This window comes from Rhinolophus sinicus, chromosome 12 (genome assembly GCF_057876585.1).
Source record: "Rhinolophus sinicus isolate RSI-liver-muscle chromosome 12, RSI-T2T, whole genome shotgun sequence".
NCBI lineage: Eukaryota > Metazoa > Chordata > Mammalia > Chiroptera > Rhinolophidae > Rhinolophus > Rhinolophus sinicus.
The window spans coordinates 3581251-3598548 of NC_142512.1; the positions used below are offsets into that span (position 1 = coordinate 3581251).

A 17298-nucleotide genomic window follows, 5' to 3' on the forward strand; every position below is an offset into this window, starting at 1 on the left:
GGGGGCGAGTTAAGGGGCGGGGTCGGCGCTGGCCCAGCCCGCGGCTCTCCCCGCCGCCCCCAGCGTCTGGCCCGCCCGGCAGCAAGCGCAGCGCCATGGAGGCCACTGGAGTGCTGCCGTTCGTGCGCGGTGTGGACCTCAGCGGCAACGACTTCAAGGTGAGGCGACCCGGCGGCGGGGCGGGGCGGGCCCCCTCTATGCCGTCTCTTCCGCTCCAGCCCGCACCGGTCTCCGCTTCCTGTCCCGTCCGCCTCCGGGCCCAGTACCGCTCGGGACTGCGGGCGGGGCCGGGTGGGGCTCTCCCGGGGCTCGGGTTCCCCGCCCGGAACGGATCCCCAAGATCTCCTTTCGGTGCCCTTACGGGAAGACCGAGGCCGGGTCGGGGCGGCGTGGACCCTTGGGTTCGGAGTCACGCTAGGGATGGGCTGAGAGCCCCCACCCCGTGTCCCCGTCCTGGCATCTGGGCCCCACCGGGGCTGGAGAGTGGGGCGGGGTCGTTGAGCTCTGTTCCCACCTCCCCAGCCCCCCTTCCCCGTCCCGCTGAGGTCACACGCCCAAGCCAGGCCCTGACTCACTGTCGCGCTGCAGGTTGCCGGGCTGTCCCTGGGCGGGTCTGGAACTCTTCGCGGCCACTGCTTTGTCCCTGCCACCGCCATTCCCAGCCTGTGTGGTCTTGGGCAAATCACTTCCTGTCTCAGCCTCAGTCTTCTCATCCAGTAAAGGGACTTAAAAGTAGTCCTCTTGGAAACATGGATTAGTTGGTGTGGAGAGTGTGTCAGACATTTGTGCGAGGCCCTGGGTAGCCGTTGTTTGAGCAGCTTATGGACTGACAGACCAGGGCCACAAGGAGCCTGAGCCCAGCCTTCCAGCCAGTCAGTGGGAGAGGTGGTTCTAGAGGCAAGGATGAGGTGAGCAGTGCCGGTGGCCAGAGGAATCAGGGCAAGAGTGGAGGTGAGAGCTGGCCTGGAGTACCAAGAGGGGCAGCCCCCACTGCAGGGTGGGTGAGTGGGCAGACTCAGGCTGGAGTCAGTTTAGCCTAAGGGAGCCCAGGCTTCGGCTGGGGTCGTCGGGCCAGGACTGAGGGGAGGCGGGTTCTTCCTGCATTTACCCACATGTGCACACACGTTTGACCCCATGCATAGGTGGCCACACCACTTTCTCTGCCTCCATCCGCGCTATCCTCACCTGGGGTCTCCTTGTGTCCTCTTCAGACCCGGAGTCTGAGTCACTGGTGGGGAATGTGGCTATAGGGGGAAGGGGACACAGCCAAGGGCACTAAAGGCACATGCTATTCCAGGCTCCCTGCTACAAGGGCTGGGGGTACTGAGGTGGGCATTTGAATGTGGAGAATGAATGGATAAACAAATGAACAAGACAGTGCCTGTGCAGGGTGGGGAGCTGGGGCCTTGCACCGGGGGTTTTGGACCTTGCCATAAACGGCTTGTATGCTGATGGCAGGGTGGGGGCAGAGGTGGGACCTTGGCAGAGGCTCGGGGGGGTACCCTCACTTCAGGTGGCCCAGGCAGAGCCTGGAATGCTGGGCAAAGGCATGTGAACCACACAGCTGGACGCTGGAGGTGTTACCTGGAACAAGCCAGTTTCATCCCTACCCTCCTGGGACTCAGAATCCAGCAAGAGAGACAGATCTTAGGCCAATAGCCATGCTGATCACTACTTGGTCCTCCTGAGTTTTGTCATGAGAGGGCTTTTATTAGCTCTATTTCATGGATGAGGAAATGGAGGCACAGAGAGGCAAAATGACTTGTCCAGGGCCACTCAGCTGGTGAGAGTTGGCTCTGTTACTCCCCAAAGGCTTCCATGGGCAGTTGGGGGCGATAGAGGGTGGTAGAGCAGGGACGTTCCTCTCCCAGACCAGCCTCACCATGGCATACCCCGCAGGGAGGCTACTTCCCTGAGAATGTCAAGGCCATGACCAGTCTGCGATGGCTGAAGCTGAACCGCACTGGCCTCTGCTACCTGCCAGAGGAATTGGCTGCTCTGCAGAAACTGGTAAGGGGCTTTCAGCAGGCTGGGTGGATCCCTGTGGGTGGGGCTGGGCCAGGTGGGCGGAGCCTGTGCAGAAAGCCGCTGACGTAGAGGAAGAGGCTGATAACCATGAGTAGAGCTGGCAGAGAGGGAGGGAGGCTGCAGGGGTGCACTGCGCCACGTGTGTCTGAGGGCCACCTCGGATGGTGCAAGACTGTGGTGGCAGATGGGGCCCCCGCTGAGCCTCTGCTCCCTTGTCCTGGCCCAGGAGCACTTGTCTGTGAGCCACAACCACCTGACAACGCTTCATGGGGAGCTGTCCAGTCTGCCATCGCTTCGGGTGAGTGCTGCTGGAGGCCACCATGCTTGGAGGTGGGGATTGGAGTCCAGCCAGAGGTGTGCGGGCAGGGCCAGACCCAGGCTGGACTAGCACCTCTGCCTATCCCCGTGTCAGGCCCCGGTGCCTGTCCCTAAAGGGGAGAGGATATAATGATGCCCTGTGTTAAGTAACCCATGGGGCAAAACGTAAAAAAATCCAAAATCCCACCCTTTTTGGACAGCTACAATAACAACAACTAATAGTGGCTAAGCACTGCTCCAACTATTTCCACATGGGTTTTTTCTTATAATCCTGACTTCTCCCAAGTTCACAGATGAGGACACTTGGCCGCAGAGGCAGGTCACTTGCCGTAGGTCACCAGCCACACATTGGTAGAGCTGGCGTAGGGTGGGGTTTAGCCAGGAGGGGAGGTAGTCAGGGTGGCCTGTTCACTCTTCTGCTCTTCACAGAGCCTCTGACATCCCAGAACACCAGGCTCTTGGCCAGACCCTTCTGGCCTCAGCAAAAGTTGTTCCTGTCCATGGCCAGAGCCCTGAGATGTTAAGAGCACAGCCTCTGGATTCAGGCTGCCTGAGTTCACATCAGCTCTGCCACTTCCTGGCTGCATGACCTCAGACAAGTCCCTTCTACTTTCTGGGGAGGGTTCAGTGGGGGACGGCCAAAGGAGAGGAGCAGCTGCCCTGAACCCTGCTGTGACTTGCCCAGCCTGTCTTCTCTCCCCCTCGAACTTTCTAGAGGTCTGTAGCATGAGGAGGTTTCAGCCCTAAGGGGAGAGAAAACAGACTTGCTCAGCCCATACTCTCATTTCCCTTTGGGCCAACCCTCTGTTCTAGAAGCCCTGATTCAGAACTACACCCCCATCTTGCCCTCTGGAATTGAGGAGAGATTGTTCAATCGGAAAAGGTTCCCTGAGGACCCTGTGCTGGGCTGTGGGGCACATTTGATCTGGGCTTTGAGGTGTGAATAGGAGCTCATAGGGAGGCTAGGAAGAGCTCACCAGGTGGAGGAACTGCGTGTAAAGACTAGGATGGGAGAGCACTGAGGCCTGGCCTCCAGTGAAGTTCCTAAGGAGATGTCCCTCCCTGATCCCTCTGCTTCTCCTGGGGGCGGAAGCCAGGAATCACGCACTCACACGGTTTTTCCCCAGGCCATTGTGGCTCGAGCCAACTGCCTGAAGAATTCTGGAGTCCCCGATGACATCTTCAAGCTGGATGACCTCTCAGTCCTGGTCAGTGGTTACTCATGCACTATTATGGGCCCTGGGGCCATTGTTATCCCATTTTATAGATGGGGAAACTGAGGCTTAGAGTAGACAGTGCCTTGTCCAAGGTTGCTCATGGAGTCACATCCTTATCCTGGGCACCCTTCCTCCCAGGGTCCTGCTGTCTCCCTTTGGCCCTGAACCCCCTCATCTGCTCCCCTCTCTATGCCCTGGCTGATGCCCCAGCCTGGCAGAGGACTGGCGAGGTGGCACCAGCGCTGACACCTCTGACCTGGCCTCACCCCTCCTCCCCAGGACTTGAGCTACAACCAGCTGACAGAGTGCCCGCGGGAGCTGGAGAATGCCAAGAACATGCTGGTGTTGAACCTCAGCCACAACAGGTGCCCGTCAGGCCGGGAGTGGGAGCTGGGCAGGGCCACACACAGGGGAGGCCAGGGGGGTCCTGGAGGTGGGCATGTGGTACTGACTGGGTGGCCCTGCCCGCCTCGCCCCTCCCTCCCGCCCGCAGCATTGACACCATCCCCAACCAGCTCTTCATCAACCTCACGGACCTGCTGTACCTGGATCTCAGTGAGAACCACCTGGAGAGTTTGCCCCCCCAGATGCGTCGCCTGGTGCACCTGCAGACACTCGTGCTCAACGGGAACCCTCTGCTGCATGCGCAGCTCCGGTCAGCACTGCTGGGGCCACACCCCTCCAGAGCCCACCCCGGGGGCGTCTGGCCTGGTCCCTCGGCTCCCCAGTGGCTCTTGGCCCCGTGCCCTTGGGCCTGTCCCTGGCCTGACCACCCACCTCTCCCTGCAGGCAGCTCCCGGCTCTGACGGCCCTACAGACCCTGCACCTAAGGAACACCCAGCGCACCCAGGGCAACCTCCCCACGAGCCTAGAGGGCCTGAGCAACCTCACAGGTCAGCAACCCTTGGGTGACCCCTCAGGCTCTCGTCCCCTCCAGTCCCTCGCTTCCTGTGGAGGGACTGAACCCTGCTTCTCTGCCTGCCTCCCAGAAGGAAAGGATGTGGTTGTCACTCTGTGATTGTCACAGTGACTAGTGATAACAGCAACTTATGAGCACCGACTTTATGCCTAGACCCACCGGTGCGAGGAAGTTTCTCCAAGTGGGGAAACTGAGGCTCAGAGAGGTTAAGTCTCTTGCTGAAGTCCACAGAGCCCGGAGGTGGCAGAGCTCGGGCTGGCTGTGTGGGCCCGGCTGACACACGCCACCTGTGCCCTAGATGTGGACCTGTCCTGCAACGGCCTGACGCGGGTGCCCGAGTGCCTGTACACGCTCCCCAGCCTGCGCCGCCTCAACCTGAGCAGCAACGAGATCGTGGAGCTCTCCCTGTGCATTGACCAGTGGGTGCACGTGGAGACCTTGAACCTGTCCCGCAATCTGCTCACCTCACTGCCGGTGCGTCTAGGCCTGGGGAGGAGGACGGGAAGGTCGCTGGGCCCCCCTCGCTGCTCCCCTGACTCCCGCCCCCGCCTGCTTCCCCTCCAGTCAGCCATTTGCAAGCTGACCAAGCTGAAGAGGCTGTACCTGAACTCCAACAAGCTGGACTTTGACGGGCTGCCGTCCGGCGTGGGCAAGCTGGCCAGCCTGGAGGAGTTCATGGCCGCCAACAACAACCTGGAGCTCATCCCCGAAAGCCTTTGCAGGTGCTGGGGCGAGGCTGGGAGAGGGGGGCAGGGGGGCACGGCACGGAAAGCCCCAGAAGCATGGCCGGAACCCACCCTGCGGTCTTCCACCGTACAGAATGGATGGTTAAACTGGCTTTGGGGATGAGGTCTCACAGTCCTGTGCTAGCAATTCCCAAGTTGGCTTCCCCGGAGCACGTTTGGGGGACACTGACAGGGATGGTGTCATACGGGTTCCACTGCCACATGAATTTGGGACCTGGTGCTGCTTCCGTCCCCTCTGGAGGTCACAGTGTCCACTACTGTGGTCTCCGGCTCTCGGAAGTTCTTCAGGCTGCCCCTCCCCCACCCCCACTGGCAGCAGCTTCCAAACTAATTTGAGGACCAAACATTTTTTTTGGTACCCTCTTATGTCTAGGGGCCCTTAATCTGCAGAAGGCCATTTGGAAAAATTCTGCTCCATCAAAGTCACAAAAAGAACTTCCCAGTCATTTAGTGTGAGGAGGCTCCAGTTCCACGCGCTCCAGCCTCCCTGCCTTTCCAGCATGTTAGAGCCCACCGGTTTCCTAACTAGCCGGCTGTCGTCCTCTGGCCCTACCTGCCTTCCCTGCCCCTCGTCTGTTTGTTCCCTGAGGCCTCGGCTCTGTCTTCACAGGTGCACAAAGCTGAAGAAACTCGTGCTGAACAAAAACCGCCTGGTGACGCTCCCAGAGGCCATCCACTTCCTGACAGAGATCGAGGTCAGGGCAGGCCCAGGGACGTGAGGGCGGGGAGTGGGGAAGGCAGGCACTGCCAGACCCTCAGGAAAGACCAAGCACAGGTGGCCAGTGCCAGGGAGCTTTTTGGGAGAAGGTGAGCCACGTCCTCATATCCATAGCGTGCTGGACAGTGTCATTTAGGTCCCACAGCCAATTTGCAAGGTCACATTCAGAGAAGGTAAAACCAAAGCACATGCTGGGCAGCCACAGAGCTGGGGTGAGAACCCAGGCCCCTGGCCCCAGCCCTGGGCCTCTCAGCCCTGGCGGCTGCAGAGAGCAAGAAACTGAGTGTGGTGTGGCTGGGAGCTGGGCCTCAGGCTCAGCGCCACCTCTGCTCGTCGCACGAGCAGGTCCTGGACGTGCGGGAGAACCCCAGCCTGGTGATGCCGCCCAAGCCCGCTGACCGCGCCGCCGAGTGGTACAACATCGACTTCTCGCTGCAGAACCAGCTGCGGTTGGCGGGTGCCTCCCCTGCTGCAGTGGCTGCAGCCGTGGCTGGTGAGCAGGGAAAGGTCTGGCCTGACAGTGGGGTGTTCTTCTCTGGGGCTCTACTTACCCATCTGTACGTTGGGTGGGACCCAGCTCTCGGGACCCTGGAGGATGGCGTTGGTTCTTGGGTGGCTGGATGCCTCAGGGGGTAGTACCAGCCAGAGCTCAGTTGTTTGTCCCTCCCCCAAGCAGGGGGTGGGCCCAAAGACCCCCTTGCTCGAAAGATGCGACTACGGAGGCGTAAGGACTCAGCTCAGGATGACCAGGCCAAGCAGGTGCTGAAGGGCATGTCGGACGTGGCCCAGGAAAAGAACAAAAACCAGGAGGTAATTCAAGCCAGGGGCTGGGGCAGGGCAGGTGGCCCTGGGCTGTGCTCAAGACACATTGTGACCCAGGCCGAGACAGAGAGAGAGAGAGAGAGAGAGAGAGGACCCTGAGCAAACATCCCATGGTGGGTGGTGAGACCAGCCTGCGTGGCTGCAGTCAATCCATGTGCTGTGACTCTGACCCCAGGACAGCACTGATGCCCGAGCCCCTGGGGGCAAGGTGCGGCGCTGGGACCAGGGCCTGGAGAAGCCTCGCCTTGACTACTCAGAGTTCTTCACGGAGGACGTGGGCCAGCTGCCCGGCCTGACCATCTGGCAGATTGAGAACTTCGTGCCCACGCTGGTGGAGGAAGCCTTGCATGGCAAGTTCTATGAGGCTGACTGCTACATCGTGCTCAAGGTGAGACTGGGCGCACTGTCAGGAGCAATGTGACCCCCAGTGCCATCATCTTAGATTGCTCAGAATCCTCAGCTCCACAGTTTTGTTCAAGGTGGGAGGGCAAGGCTTGGCAAAGGAGCCCAGGTGCTGATTGCCCAAGCAGAGGTGCGGCAGTGCGAGCCATCCCCCCAGGTATCCTGGGGCCGGGGAGCCGGTGCCATCAGAGCAGCCCCTCTGGGGTGAGCTGGGAAGCTGGCACTGCCCGGTGAGGGCTGACACGCTGTGTCACGGCCCCCAGACCTTTCTGGATGACAGCGGCTCTCTGAACTGGGAGATCTACTACTGGATCGGTGGTGAAGCCACACTTGACAAGAAGGCTTGCTCTGCCATCCACGCCGTGAACCTGCGCAACTACCTGGGTGCAGAATGCCGCACTGTGCGGGAGGAGATGGGCGACGAGAGTGAGGAGTTCCTGCAGGTACCCGTGGACTGCAAGGGCCTTGAGGGGGCGGGGGCAGAGGGGCAGGGCGAGGGTGGGCAGCATGGCTGATGGGGGGCAGGAAGCTGAAACTAAAGGTTTTTGGGTGGAGACCTAAAGCAAAAGGCAAGGACAAATAGGGTGAGATCAGGGGGGCAAGAGGAGGCCAAAGGTGGGGAGCCTTGGTCAGCAGAGGCCAGGAGAGACATGGGGAGCTGGGACCAATAGGGGCCAGGGGGCGGGGCCACCAGCTGGGCACCAAGGAGGCAAGGCCAAGGTCCGGACTGAGTCTGGTGGCAGGGTTAGTGAGCTGTGCAGGCCCACCTGCCAGCTGGTTACGTGTAGATGCGACCGTACACATGAAATTTCACCCAGATTCACCCAAGTCTGCCCTCCTCCATAAACCTGCTTGCTTCTGTACCCTGATACACACCACACGTACCTAAATGTGCTGTGTATGTCTAAACTGGCTCAGACACGCAAATATAAGCACGTTCATGTTTCTGTACATCTCAACACTCCAATACGTGTCTATATTTAGACACAAATCTTACTGTTCCGTTTTAACGTCCTCATGGATTTCTAGCACCGGACACACCTGTGCACAAGGTGGTGTTTGGTGAGGGGTGGGGGCGCTCAAGGATGGACTGTCCCCTCACACACAGGTGTTTGACAACGACATTGCATACATTGAAGGCGGAACAGCCAGTGGATTCTACACTGTGGAGGACACGCACTACATCACCAGGTGAGGGGTGGTGTGACCTGCACCCAGCAGGGAAGGCCTGGGGGAGGCTGTTAGGGGAAACCGGTCCCTTGGTCCTCCCTCCATGTTACTTCTGCTCCGGCCCCCAGAATGTACCGCATATATGGGAAAAAGAACATCAAGTTGGAGCCCGTGCCACTCAAGGGGGCCTCCCTGGACCCGAGGTAAGCCCCGATGATGTGAGGTGGGGGTGCTTGACCCTGAACCTCCTCCCCACCAGTGAGGGGCAGGTGTGGGCTCTAGAAGAGAAGGTCTTCCAGCAAGTCTTTAACCCGTTCCACAGAGCTCAGCAGACCAGCAGGGGGGCTAAAACCCAGGGTGGGGTCGGGGCCTGGAGGCAGTCGTTGCCTGTACCCATCACAGCCCCTCTCGCACCTCCTGTCCAGGTTTGTTTTCCTGCTGGACCGAGGGCTGGACATCTACGTGTGGCGCGGGGCCCAGGCCACACTGAGTAACACCACCAAAGCCAGGTACGAGCACTACGCCTTTCTCAGACATGGTGGGGGGTTTCGTGCGAAGAAACATTGCCACCTAAGAAGGGGTACAGCCCTTACTAAGGGCTTTGCACCTGCCCTCAGGCTCTTTGCAGAAAAAATAAACAAGAACGAGCGGAAAGGGAACGCAGAGATCACACTGCTTGTGCAGGGCCAGGAGCCCCCAGAGTTCTGGGAGGCACTGGGTGGTGAGCCCTCTGAGATCAAGAAGCACGTTCCTGATGACTTCTGGCCACCCCAGCCCAAGCTGTATAAGGTGAGCTGAGTGCAGGTGGTCAGGTGGGGGGAATGGGCCACGCACCACAGTGGTGTCTGCAGGCAGGCTCCATCTGGACTTCGGTGTGGAGAGGGTGCCACCTTGTGGACACGCAATAGCCTGAGCAGAGGGCGGAGGCTGGCTGTGTGTTTCCTGGAAGGTGGGGCTGGAGAGGGAGGCTGAGAAGTGCCCAGGTGCCCGGCCTAAGAACCTGGCCTTAATTTTATAGGTGACAGTAAGCCGTGGGGTGTTGTGGGCAGGAAAACGACAAGTTAGAGAATTAGAAACGACAGTAAGGACTAGGGAAGGCAGGCAGGGGAAGCACCACTACAAGGTCTTTCCACTGATAGTATATCCTTAAAATGACCTTGGGGTAGAGGGAGGAAACTAAGGAAGAGGCATTGGGCCTGACTGCACACAGCAGGGTAGGGCCAGGCTCCAAATCAGGGTCTGTTGTGGGTGGGGCTCGTGTTCCCAGACCCCGCCCATGTAACACCTTTCTCCTGCCAGGTGGGCCTGGGCCTGGGCTACCTGGAGCTGCCACAGATCAACTACAAGCTGTCTGTGGAACATAAGACGCGGCCCAAGGTGGAACTGATGCCGGGGATGCGGCTGGTGAGACACCCAGGGAGGAGGCAAGGAGGCGGGATGCTTCACAGGTAGCCAGGTGCTGGTTGACCTCTAGCCTCTGGCCCCGCAGCTGCAGAGCCTGTTGGACACGCGCTGTGTGTACATCCTGGACTGTTGGTCCGACGTGTTCATCTGGCTCGGCCGCAAGTCCCCACGCCTGGTGCGTGCCGCCGCCCTCAAGCTGGGCCAGGAGCTATGCGGGATGCTGCACAGGCCACGCCACGCCACGGTCAGCCGCAGCCTGGAGGGCACTGAGGCACAGGTGCGCATTGCGGCCTGGCGGCGCTCCTGAGGCCGCGCCAAGATCCCGCGGACCCGTTGAAGCCCTGAACCTTCTGTGGATTGGTTACCACCCTACGGAATTACCCTATGGAATCCGGTCCAAGCCCATCACGTCCCCTCTGCTGCCTAGGCCCCGCCCCCTCTGTAACATGCCCCTCCCACTCTTTCTAATTGGGTCCCCGTATCCCTGGGCCCCGCCTCCCGAGCCTCGCTCGACCTCCCACCTCAACCTACTCCCGCTCGTGTTTTACCCCCCTCGGCAGGTGTTCAAGGCCAAGTTCAAGAATTGGGACGACGTGTTGACGGTGGATTACACACGCAACGCAGAAGCCGTGCTGCAGGGCCCGGGACTCGCCGGGAAGGTGAAGCGCGACGCGGAGAAGAAGGATCAGATGAAGGCGGACCTCACTGCGCTGTTCCTGCCCCGGCAGCCGCCCATGGCGCTAACGGAGGTGGGGGCGGGCCCAGGGTGGCGGGGCGGGGCGGGCCGAGGCCTGGGGCCCCCGACCGCGGGGCGCCTGTCTTGCGAGCGGACCCTGTGGGTCTCCGGCGGGTGAGGAGGGGCCGGCCGCAGCCCACCAGCGATGGTCACGTGCAGGCGGAGCAGCTGATGGAGGAGTGGAACGAGGACCTGGACGGCATGGAGGGCTTCGTGCTCGAGGGCAAGAAGTTCGCGCGGCTGCCGGAGGAGGAGTTCGGCCACTTCTACACGCAGGACTGCTACGTCTTCCTGTGCAGGTGCGGGCCCAGCGCGCCTCGCTCACTCGCGGGGCCCCTGGTGCCGGCGTGTCCCTGCTCACCTCTCTGACGCTGCAGGTACTGGGTGCCCGTGGAGTACGAGGAGGAGGAGAAGAAGGAGGAGAAAGAGGAGAAGGCGGGGGCTGAGGGCAAAGAAGCTGAGGACGCAGCAGCCGAGGCGGAGGAGAAGCAGCCCGAGGAGGACTTCCAGTGCATTGTGTACTTCTGGCAGGGCCGCGAGGCCTCCAACATGGGCTGGCTCACCTTCACCTTCAGCCTGCAAAAGAAGTTTGAGAGCCTCTTCCCGGGCAAGCTAGAGGTGCGCCTGCCATGCCCCCCCCAGAGCCACGCGTCCCGTAGCCTCGGGAGGGCGTGCTTTGGAGTGGGACTGAGACCTAGGGAAGGTTTGGCCTGGGCGGGGCAGGGAGGCACCTGGGCAGCTGCCCCTGACTCTTCCACTCCCCCAGGTGGTGCGCATGACACAGCAGCAGGAGAACCCCAAGTTCCTGTCCCATTTTAAGAGGAAGTTCATCATCCACCGGGGCAAGAGGAAGGCGGCCCAGGGCACCCTGCAGCCAAGCCTCTACCAGATTCGCACCAATGGCAGCGCCCTCTGCACCCGGTGCCTGGCTGGGGAAGGGGCACAGGTGGGCGGCTGAGGTCACTGAGCCACCCCGACTGCTTGCTGACACGCCCTTCCCCCAGGTGCATCCAGATCAATACCGACTCCAGCCTCCTCAACTCTGAGTTCTGCTTCATCCTCAAGGTGGGCATGTGGGCCTGACGCGGCCCGTGGGTGTGGGTGGGGGGTTGTAGGCTGGACCTCACCGAGCCCCCTGCACACTCCCCAGGTTCCCTTTGAGAGTGAGGACAACCAGGGCATCGTGTACGCGTGGGTGGGCCGGGCCTCAGACCCCGACGAGGCCAAGCTGGCGGAGGACATACTCAACAGCATGTTTGATGCCTCCTACAGCAAGCAGGTGAGCAGGGCGTGCGGTGCGCGGGCAGGTAAGCGCGGCACACACGGCCCCTGGGCTGGACCAGCCTCTTCCCCACAGGTCATCAACGAAGGTGAGGAGCCTGAGAACTTCTTCTGGGTGGGCATTGGGGCACAGAAGCCTTATGACGATGACGCCGAATACATGAAGCACACCCGGCTCTTCCGGTGAGGCCGCGCCCAGACCCTGCCCCAGCTCCCTCCCGAGTGCTGGCGCTGCTGCTCGGACCCTTAGCCGCTCCCTAACCCTTGACCCCCAGGTGCTCCAACGAGAAGGGCTACTTCGCAGTGACTGAGAAATGCTCCGACTTTTGCCAAGATGACCTGGCCGATGATGACATCATGTTGTTGGACAATGGCCAAGAGGTGAGACCCCTGCTGACCCTGCCCATTCAAGGAGCCCACCCGTTTGTCAATGGGAGTTCTGAGGACAGAGGACGGGAGTCCTGGGTCCCTCCTGAGACTCCCTCCCCTGCCCTCCCAACAGGTCTATATGTGGGTGGGGACCCAGACAAGCCAAGTGGAGATCAAGCTGAGTCTGAAGGCCTGCCAGGTGAGTGGGCGGAGGGGAGGGCCGAGGCTGGCACCGGAGGGCTGGAAGGTCTGCCCGGGGCTCACACCTGTCCTGCTGCCAGGTGTACATCCAGCACATGCGCGCCAAAGAGCATGAGCATCCCCGCCGCCTGCGCCTGGTCCGCAAGGGCAACGAGCAGCACGCCTTTACCCGATGCTTCCACGCCTGGAGCACCTTCCGAAAGGCCCTGGCCTAGGGCAAGCGGCCCCGCCTGCAGTGCTCCCATCGCAACGCCAAGCTCTGGGTGAGGAAGCGGAAGGGCCTCTCTCTGGCCGTCTACCACCCGCACACATGGAGCCAGCAGAAGCTGTGTGCAGGTGCAGCCCCCGCTCCGTCCCCCCTCCCCGCCCCAGTGCCTCGGGCCCCAGCAGCACAGTCCAGCCAGTACCAGCGGGGGTCACCCTAGCAGAAGTTCACAGGGCTCTGGGGAGTTAGGCCTCTCTGGAGTCAGCTCACATGTGACACTCCCTCCCCTGCCAGGGATAAAAGAGACACAGTTGCCATTTAAGAGATATTAAATGCTTTTATTTTCAATATTAAAAAATCAGTATTTTCAATATTAAAACCCTAATTTTAACAAAAATGACAAAAGAAGAACCCAAGATACAATCTACAGGGAAACCCATCCTGACCCCCCCACACCCTCCCACACATCTTGGCCTCAGTCCTGGGTGCCCAGGGAGCTCCCTCCGTCTCTATCTCTCTCTGTCTCTCTGTCTCTCTCTCACACACACACACTAATGCACAGGTTCGGGGGGCAGGGGGGGCTGCCCAAGAACAAGTACCAAAATAGTTTTAGAAATGACTGTCTAGCCTGGCACTATCCAGGCCAGGCATTAGAAAAATATTCTTTGTAAAGAGATGGGGGAAGGATGTTGTGTGGCGTGGGAGGTGGCATGAGCTGCCAGCCCCAGCTGTCCTCCCCTGTGGCATCTGCCCTCCAGGGTAGCCAACTGCCTACAGGAGGGGCCAGTCCAAATCCACCCGAGGCTCTGAGCCAAGTTCCAGGACCACACCCTGGGCTGCCCAGGGGCCAGGTGGGCAGGTGCCACTGGAGCCCGCAGGTTAGCGCAAACAGGTCTCTGCGAAGGGCCAGGCATGAGCCAGGGGTCCTGGATCCCAGCTCCCGAACAGGGCTGTTGGTGGCCAGGTAGGTTTGGCCTTCCTGGTAGCGGAAGAGAAGAGTCAGCAGAAAGCCAGGGAGCCAACGGGCAGGTGGCCTGGCCACACAGGTGCCACCACTCAGCCTCCTCTTCAGAGCAGGCAAGAGGGCTGCCCCACCCCCCTGGGGCAAGGGCCTTGCAGTGACAGCCTGAAGGGGGCTGGCCAAGCCACTGAGCACTGATCACATCTGACCCACTGAGACCAGGGCGTGGCCTGGGCGTGAAGACCAGGTAGACCCAGGGTCCCCCATACCTGCAGCACCTCATTTAATCAGGATGGCACAGGCTCGAGCCTCGTCTTCCACCAGGTTCCTCAGATTCTTCTCAGATTCCTCTGAAGCGCTGCAAGGAGAGGGCATGGATCAAGGTGGGGTTGGGCCCCTCCTCACGCCCGTGTGAGGGTGGGGGAGGGTGGGGGAGGGAGGCTGGGGAGCCAGGGCAGCCCCTTCTGTGGATCCCGCCCACCTCACCCCAGGAAATCCTTCACGTCCTCCACTGTGACGTCCCCTGTCGTGTCCAGTGTGGTGTCAGCACTGGTAGCCGAGTCAATGGACATAGGTGAGAGTGTGGCCTCAGGCGGCTCGGGGGTGTCTGTAGGGAAAAGGTGATCAGGCCTCTGCCAGGGCCCTGGGGTACCCTCTGTACCTGGGCACCCGGTGTCAAACCCAGCACATGGTGGACATGGCAATGACACGCCCCCCCACCCCCCCCCCAGGCTTCCAGCCTTGGCTCAGCTGCTGCCTCCTGCAGGGCCTGGCCTGATTCCTGGCCTGACTGGGGTCCCGCCACCCCTATTTCACACCCAGCCCCTCACCAGTTCCCTTGCTGTGGACAGGATTTGGGCTTCCATCGTGGCTCCGTGGGGCCAGGACAATGCCTGGGGTCCCGTTAGCCTGGCTCAGCTTGGGTGATTCTTGGAGCCTGTAGCTGCAGAGACAGGGCCGTGATGGGGGGGGAGGAGGTGGTCACAGGCAGGTACCTCAAGGCTCAAGGGCCAGACCCTGGTCCTCCCATTCCTGAGCCCTAGAACCAGAGAGGGGTGACACCAGGGAAGGCCACCCTTGCTCCATGCAGAATCCGGGGATGGGGATGAGACCAGCCTTGCTCGCAGGCCAGGGGCTACCCCTCCACACACCTGGCAGAGGTGGCATTGCGGGGCCAGCTGATATCCAGAGAGCAGAGCGGCTCTGTGATGTTCCGAGCACTTAGCGAGAAGCGTTCAAACTCGGACGGGGAAATCAGGTAAAACCCTGGATGGGGTGGGAGAAGCGAAGAGTGCAGTTAGCAGACATGACTCCACCCACAGCCCCTCAGCTCGTCTGCCCTGCACGTGCTAGCTGGCCCTGCCCCCCCCCCCGCCCCCCATCACCGGTTCTGCTGACGCCCCCTGGCGATTCTGTACCCACTCGGGTTCCCTGCCCCAGGAAGCCTTCACCTCACCCTGGCCATGGCGGGTGAAGACACAGGAGGCGATGCCGCTGATGTCCTCCTTCCGGATACAGGAGTAATGCACCTGGGGCCGCAGGCCCGGCACCGAGAAGACGTGCACGTCCCCCAGGTTGGTGAGGCAGGCCAGGCAGGTCTCGGCATAGTCCTCACAGGCCACGCTGGCAAATGTGGCCAGGGCCACCTTGCGAACGCGACAACCCTCGTGGGCTGTCAGCTTGAACTTGGTCTTGGCGCTCACCTTGGGCAGTGTAAACACCTGACAGCGGGCAGGTGACGAGTGAGCAGATCCTGGCCCTGTCCACGCCCCCAGGGCCCATCCCTCCCAGGTGCCAGCACCAGCCCCCACCTGGAGCCCAACATGCCACTCAAGCTTGTACCACCTCTGCCTGCTTCACATGTTCCTGGAAACCTCCCAGGGCCCCTCCTGGGAGAACCTGGCAAAGCCAGTCACGATGGGTTATGAGGGTTAGATGGCTGGTGTCCCCCCAAACCATGACTTCCTGCCAGGCAGAGCCCTGGGGAGCATTCAAGGGGTCCTGGTAGGGGCTCAGTGAGAAAGGAGGGTCCTGCAGGAACGCAGCAAGCTGAGGGTTCATCGAGGTTCTTCACAGGCATCTCTGCCAGCTGGGGAGGGTCTCGGGGGGGGGGGGTTGGCAGCTAGGGGTACAGGTAGGGCAGGGGTTCCAGGGAGGCAGGAGCATGGCGTGGTCTCTGCGGCAGCTCACCTTGAACTGCTCCTCAGACGCGATGAGCACCGCGTGGCCACCCTGCATGTCCGGCGCCTGCGCCAGGTCCCGCGAGGCCTCATAGGGCTCGGGCAGCGGGCGGCCGCGCCCATCCAGCACGGCGATGGCCACCACGGGAGCGCGGTGCATCAGCTGCACCTCCTTGCCCAGCACGGCCTCCACCACCCGCTCAGGCCACTTCTCGCTGCCCGCCGCTGCTGCTGGCACCTCCAGCGCGTAGGCAAACACAGAGCCCGAGTTGGTGCCTGCCCACATGGTGGGTCCGTGGTGGGCGGCTGCAGGGCAACAGGCTGGTGAGGCGGGGCTTCTGCCCACGTGCCACAGGCTCCTCCCTCCTCTCCTGACGGGTTCTCCCCAGTGACCTCAGCCCGCCTCATGGCCTTGGACACCTCTGTCCTGCCACAATCAGAGCCCCGGATGCACCTCCCGCAGAGGCTGAAACAGCCTCTCAGGTACCTCCACGCAGATGTCAGCAGCACGCACTGACCCTGATCTTTCCAATGCCATCCTGCTGCACCCTCAGCCCCACCACAAAGCCCCAACTCTCCCCACCCCCCACATCCCATCACTAGTCCCGCTGACACCTCAGAATAGGGCCCTCATCCCAAAGGTGCATCAGGGTCCTGGCCGTGCCCCCTGCTTCATTCACCCCCACAACTTTCAGTGTGTCCTCCACAGCAGCCAGACACGAAATCCCAGGCCTGGGCTAAAATGAACTGAGGCTGTCTCGCCTGCTTTCCCCCTGCGAGCCGAACCTCTGGGGAAGGTCCTTTAGTGACGAATCAGAGCTAAAAGCCCAGGAGCCAGGGTGGGCCCGACTGGTCACAGCCGTGGACCCGGCATGGATGGACGTCAGCAACCATCAGGGGAGCCAAACCCCAGCGACAAGTTAGTGAGCAAGTCACCGCGCAGCCGACACCCCACTGCGCCACCGGCTGGGAACTGAGCCGCGTGGGCCTTCTCACAGGGAGCATGGAACAAGGAAAAGACCCCCGAGGCTGCCACATCCAAACAATGGGAAAATCCACTCTACAAAGGACCCTTGACAACACCAGAGGGGGACCCTCTCTCAGAACCAAGAGACTGAAAGACACATCAGTGAAACACCACGTTCAGACTAACTGGATGCTGACCCAGCACCAACCATAAAACGCATTTTTGATATGAACATAAAGAGCTGCCCATGGACCAAGTGTGACAGGGGACTCCGGGACCAGTGTTAGCTCCGTGGGGTGTGACACGGGCACCATGGCTGCAGGTGACATCCGTTAGACACACACTGAAGTACTCACACTGGGTTTCAGTTAAAATACTCCAGCAAGGTCAACATGTGTGGCAGTGTCAGCAGCACCAGGTGACATATGTGGGGTGCCCATAGTTCTCTCTGTTTTTGTGTATGGTTTTAAGACTCCATTATGCAAGTTAAAAATCAATCTGTGAATCACTCAATACCCCTGAGCACCTCACTTCTCTGTGCAGGACCCTCTCGGGGCTTCAACCACTCGGGGTCAAAGAGGCCGGCACCAGTGCCTCTCCCTCCACTGCGACACACTCGCGGGCAGTCTCCCAGCACATGCCCACCTCAGGGCC

General features: G+C 60.9%; 2 protein-coding genes across 6 annotated transcripts in view; one reads left to right on the forward strand and one right to left on the reverse strand.

Moving 5' to 3' along the window:
- Positions 1-12894, forward strand: FLII (FLII actin remodeling protein). Of its 2 annotated transcripts, none has more exons than XM_019753731.3 (30): positions 1-158; positions 1900-2010; positions 2255-2326; positions 3474-3554; positions 3843-3928; positions 4057-4218; positions 4353-4456; positions 4781-4956; positions 5047-5204; positions 5839-5923; positions 6292-6439; positions 6620-6756; positions 6944-7156; positions 7434-7613; positions 8279-8361; positions 8469-8543; positions 8766-8849; positions 8958-9129; positions 9640-9744; positions 9830-10021; positions 10305-10493; positions 10640-10779; positions 10858-11098; positions 11247-11401; positions 11485-11545; positions 11631-11759; positions 11838-11944; positions 12037-12142; positions 12264-12329; positions 12412-12894. In XM_019753731.3, the coding sequence occupies exons 1-30, from the start codon at positions 96-98 to the stop codon at positions 12544-12546; spliced, it is 3816 nt and encodes a 1271-aa protein (XP_019609290.3). In that variant the 5' UTR covers positions 1-95; the 3' UTR covers positions 12547-12894. The 2 variants fall into 2 exon arrangements, with proteins under 2 accessions (XP_019609290.3, XP_019609291.3); XM_019753732.3 differs by having other exon boundaries at positions 6623-6756.
- The window catches only part of LLGL1 (LLGL scribble cell polarity complex component 1), a 16732-nt gene continuing 12287 nt past the window's right edge, over positions 12854-17298 (reverse strand). For 2 of the 4 annotated variants that reach the window (XM_074320605.2, XM_088801863.1), the window contains exons 17-23: positions 15688-15983; positions 14954-15218; positions 14649-14763; positions 14328-14440; positions 13984-14104; positions 13767-13855; positions 13378-13515 (exon numbers count right to left, since the gene is read on the reverse strand). In XM_074320605.2, the coding sequence (XP_074176706.1) occupies positions 13777-13855; positions 13984-14104; positions 14328-14440; positions 14649-14763; positions 14954-15218; positions 15688-15983 (989 nt within the window). In that variant the 3' untranslated portion in view covers positions 13378-13515; positions 13767-13776. Of the gene's footprint in view, positions 13516-13766; positions 13856-13983; positions 14105-14327; positions 14441-14648; positions 14764-14953; positions 15219-15687; positions 15984-17298 lie in introns of all 4 variants that reach the window. The other 2 variants (XM_074320603.2, XM_074320604.2) reach the window with 2 other exon arrangements.

Coding starts and splice junctions, on each gene's coding strand:
- FLII (XM_019753731.3), top strand. CDS start 96: ATGGAGGCCACTGGAGTGCTGCCGTTCGTGCGCGGTGTGGACCTCAGC. Junction 2,327..3,473: donor CCAGTCTGCCATCGCTTCGG/GTGAGTGCTGCT, acceptor GTTTTTCCCCAG/GCCATTGTGGCTCGAGCCAA. Junction 8,362..8,468: donor GACACGCACTACATCACCAG/GTGAGGGGTGGT, acceptor TCCGGCCCCCAG/AATGTACCGCATATATGGGA.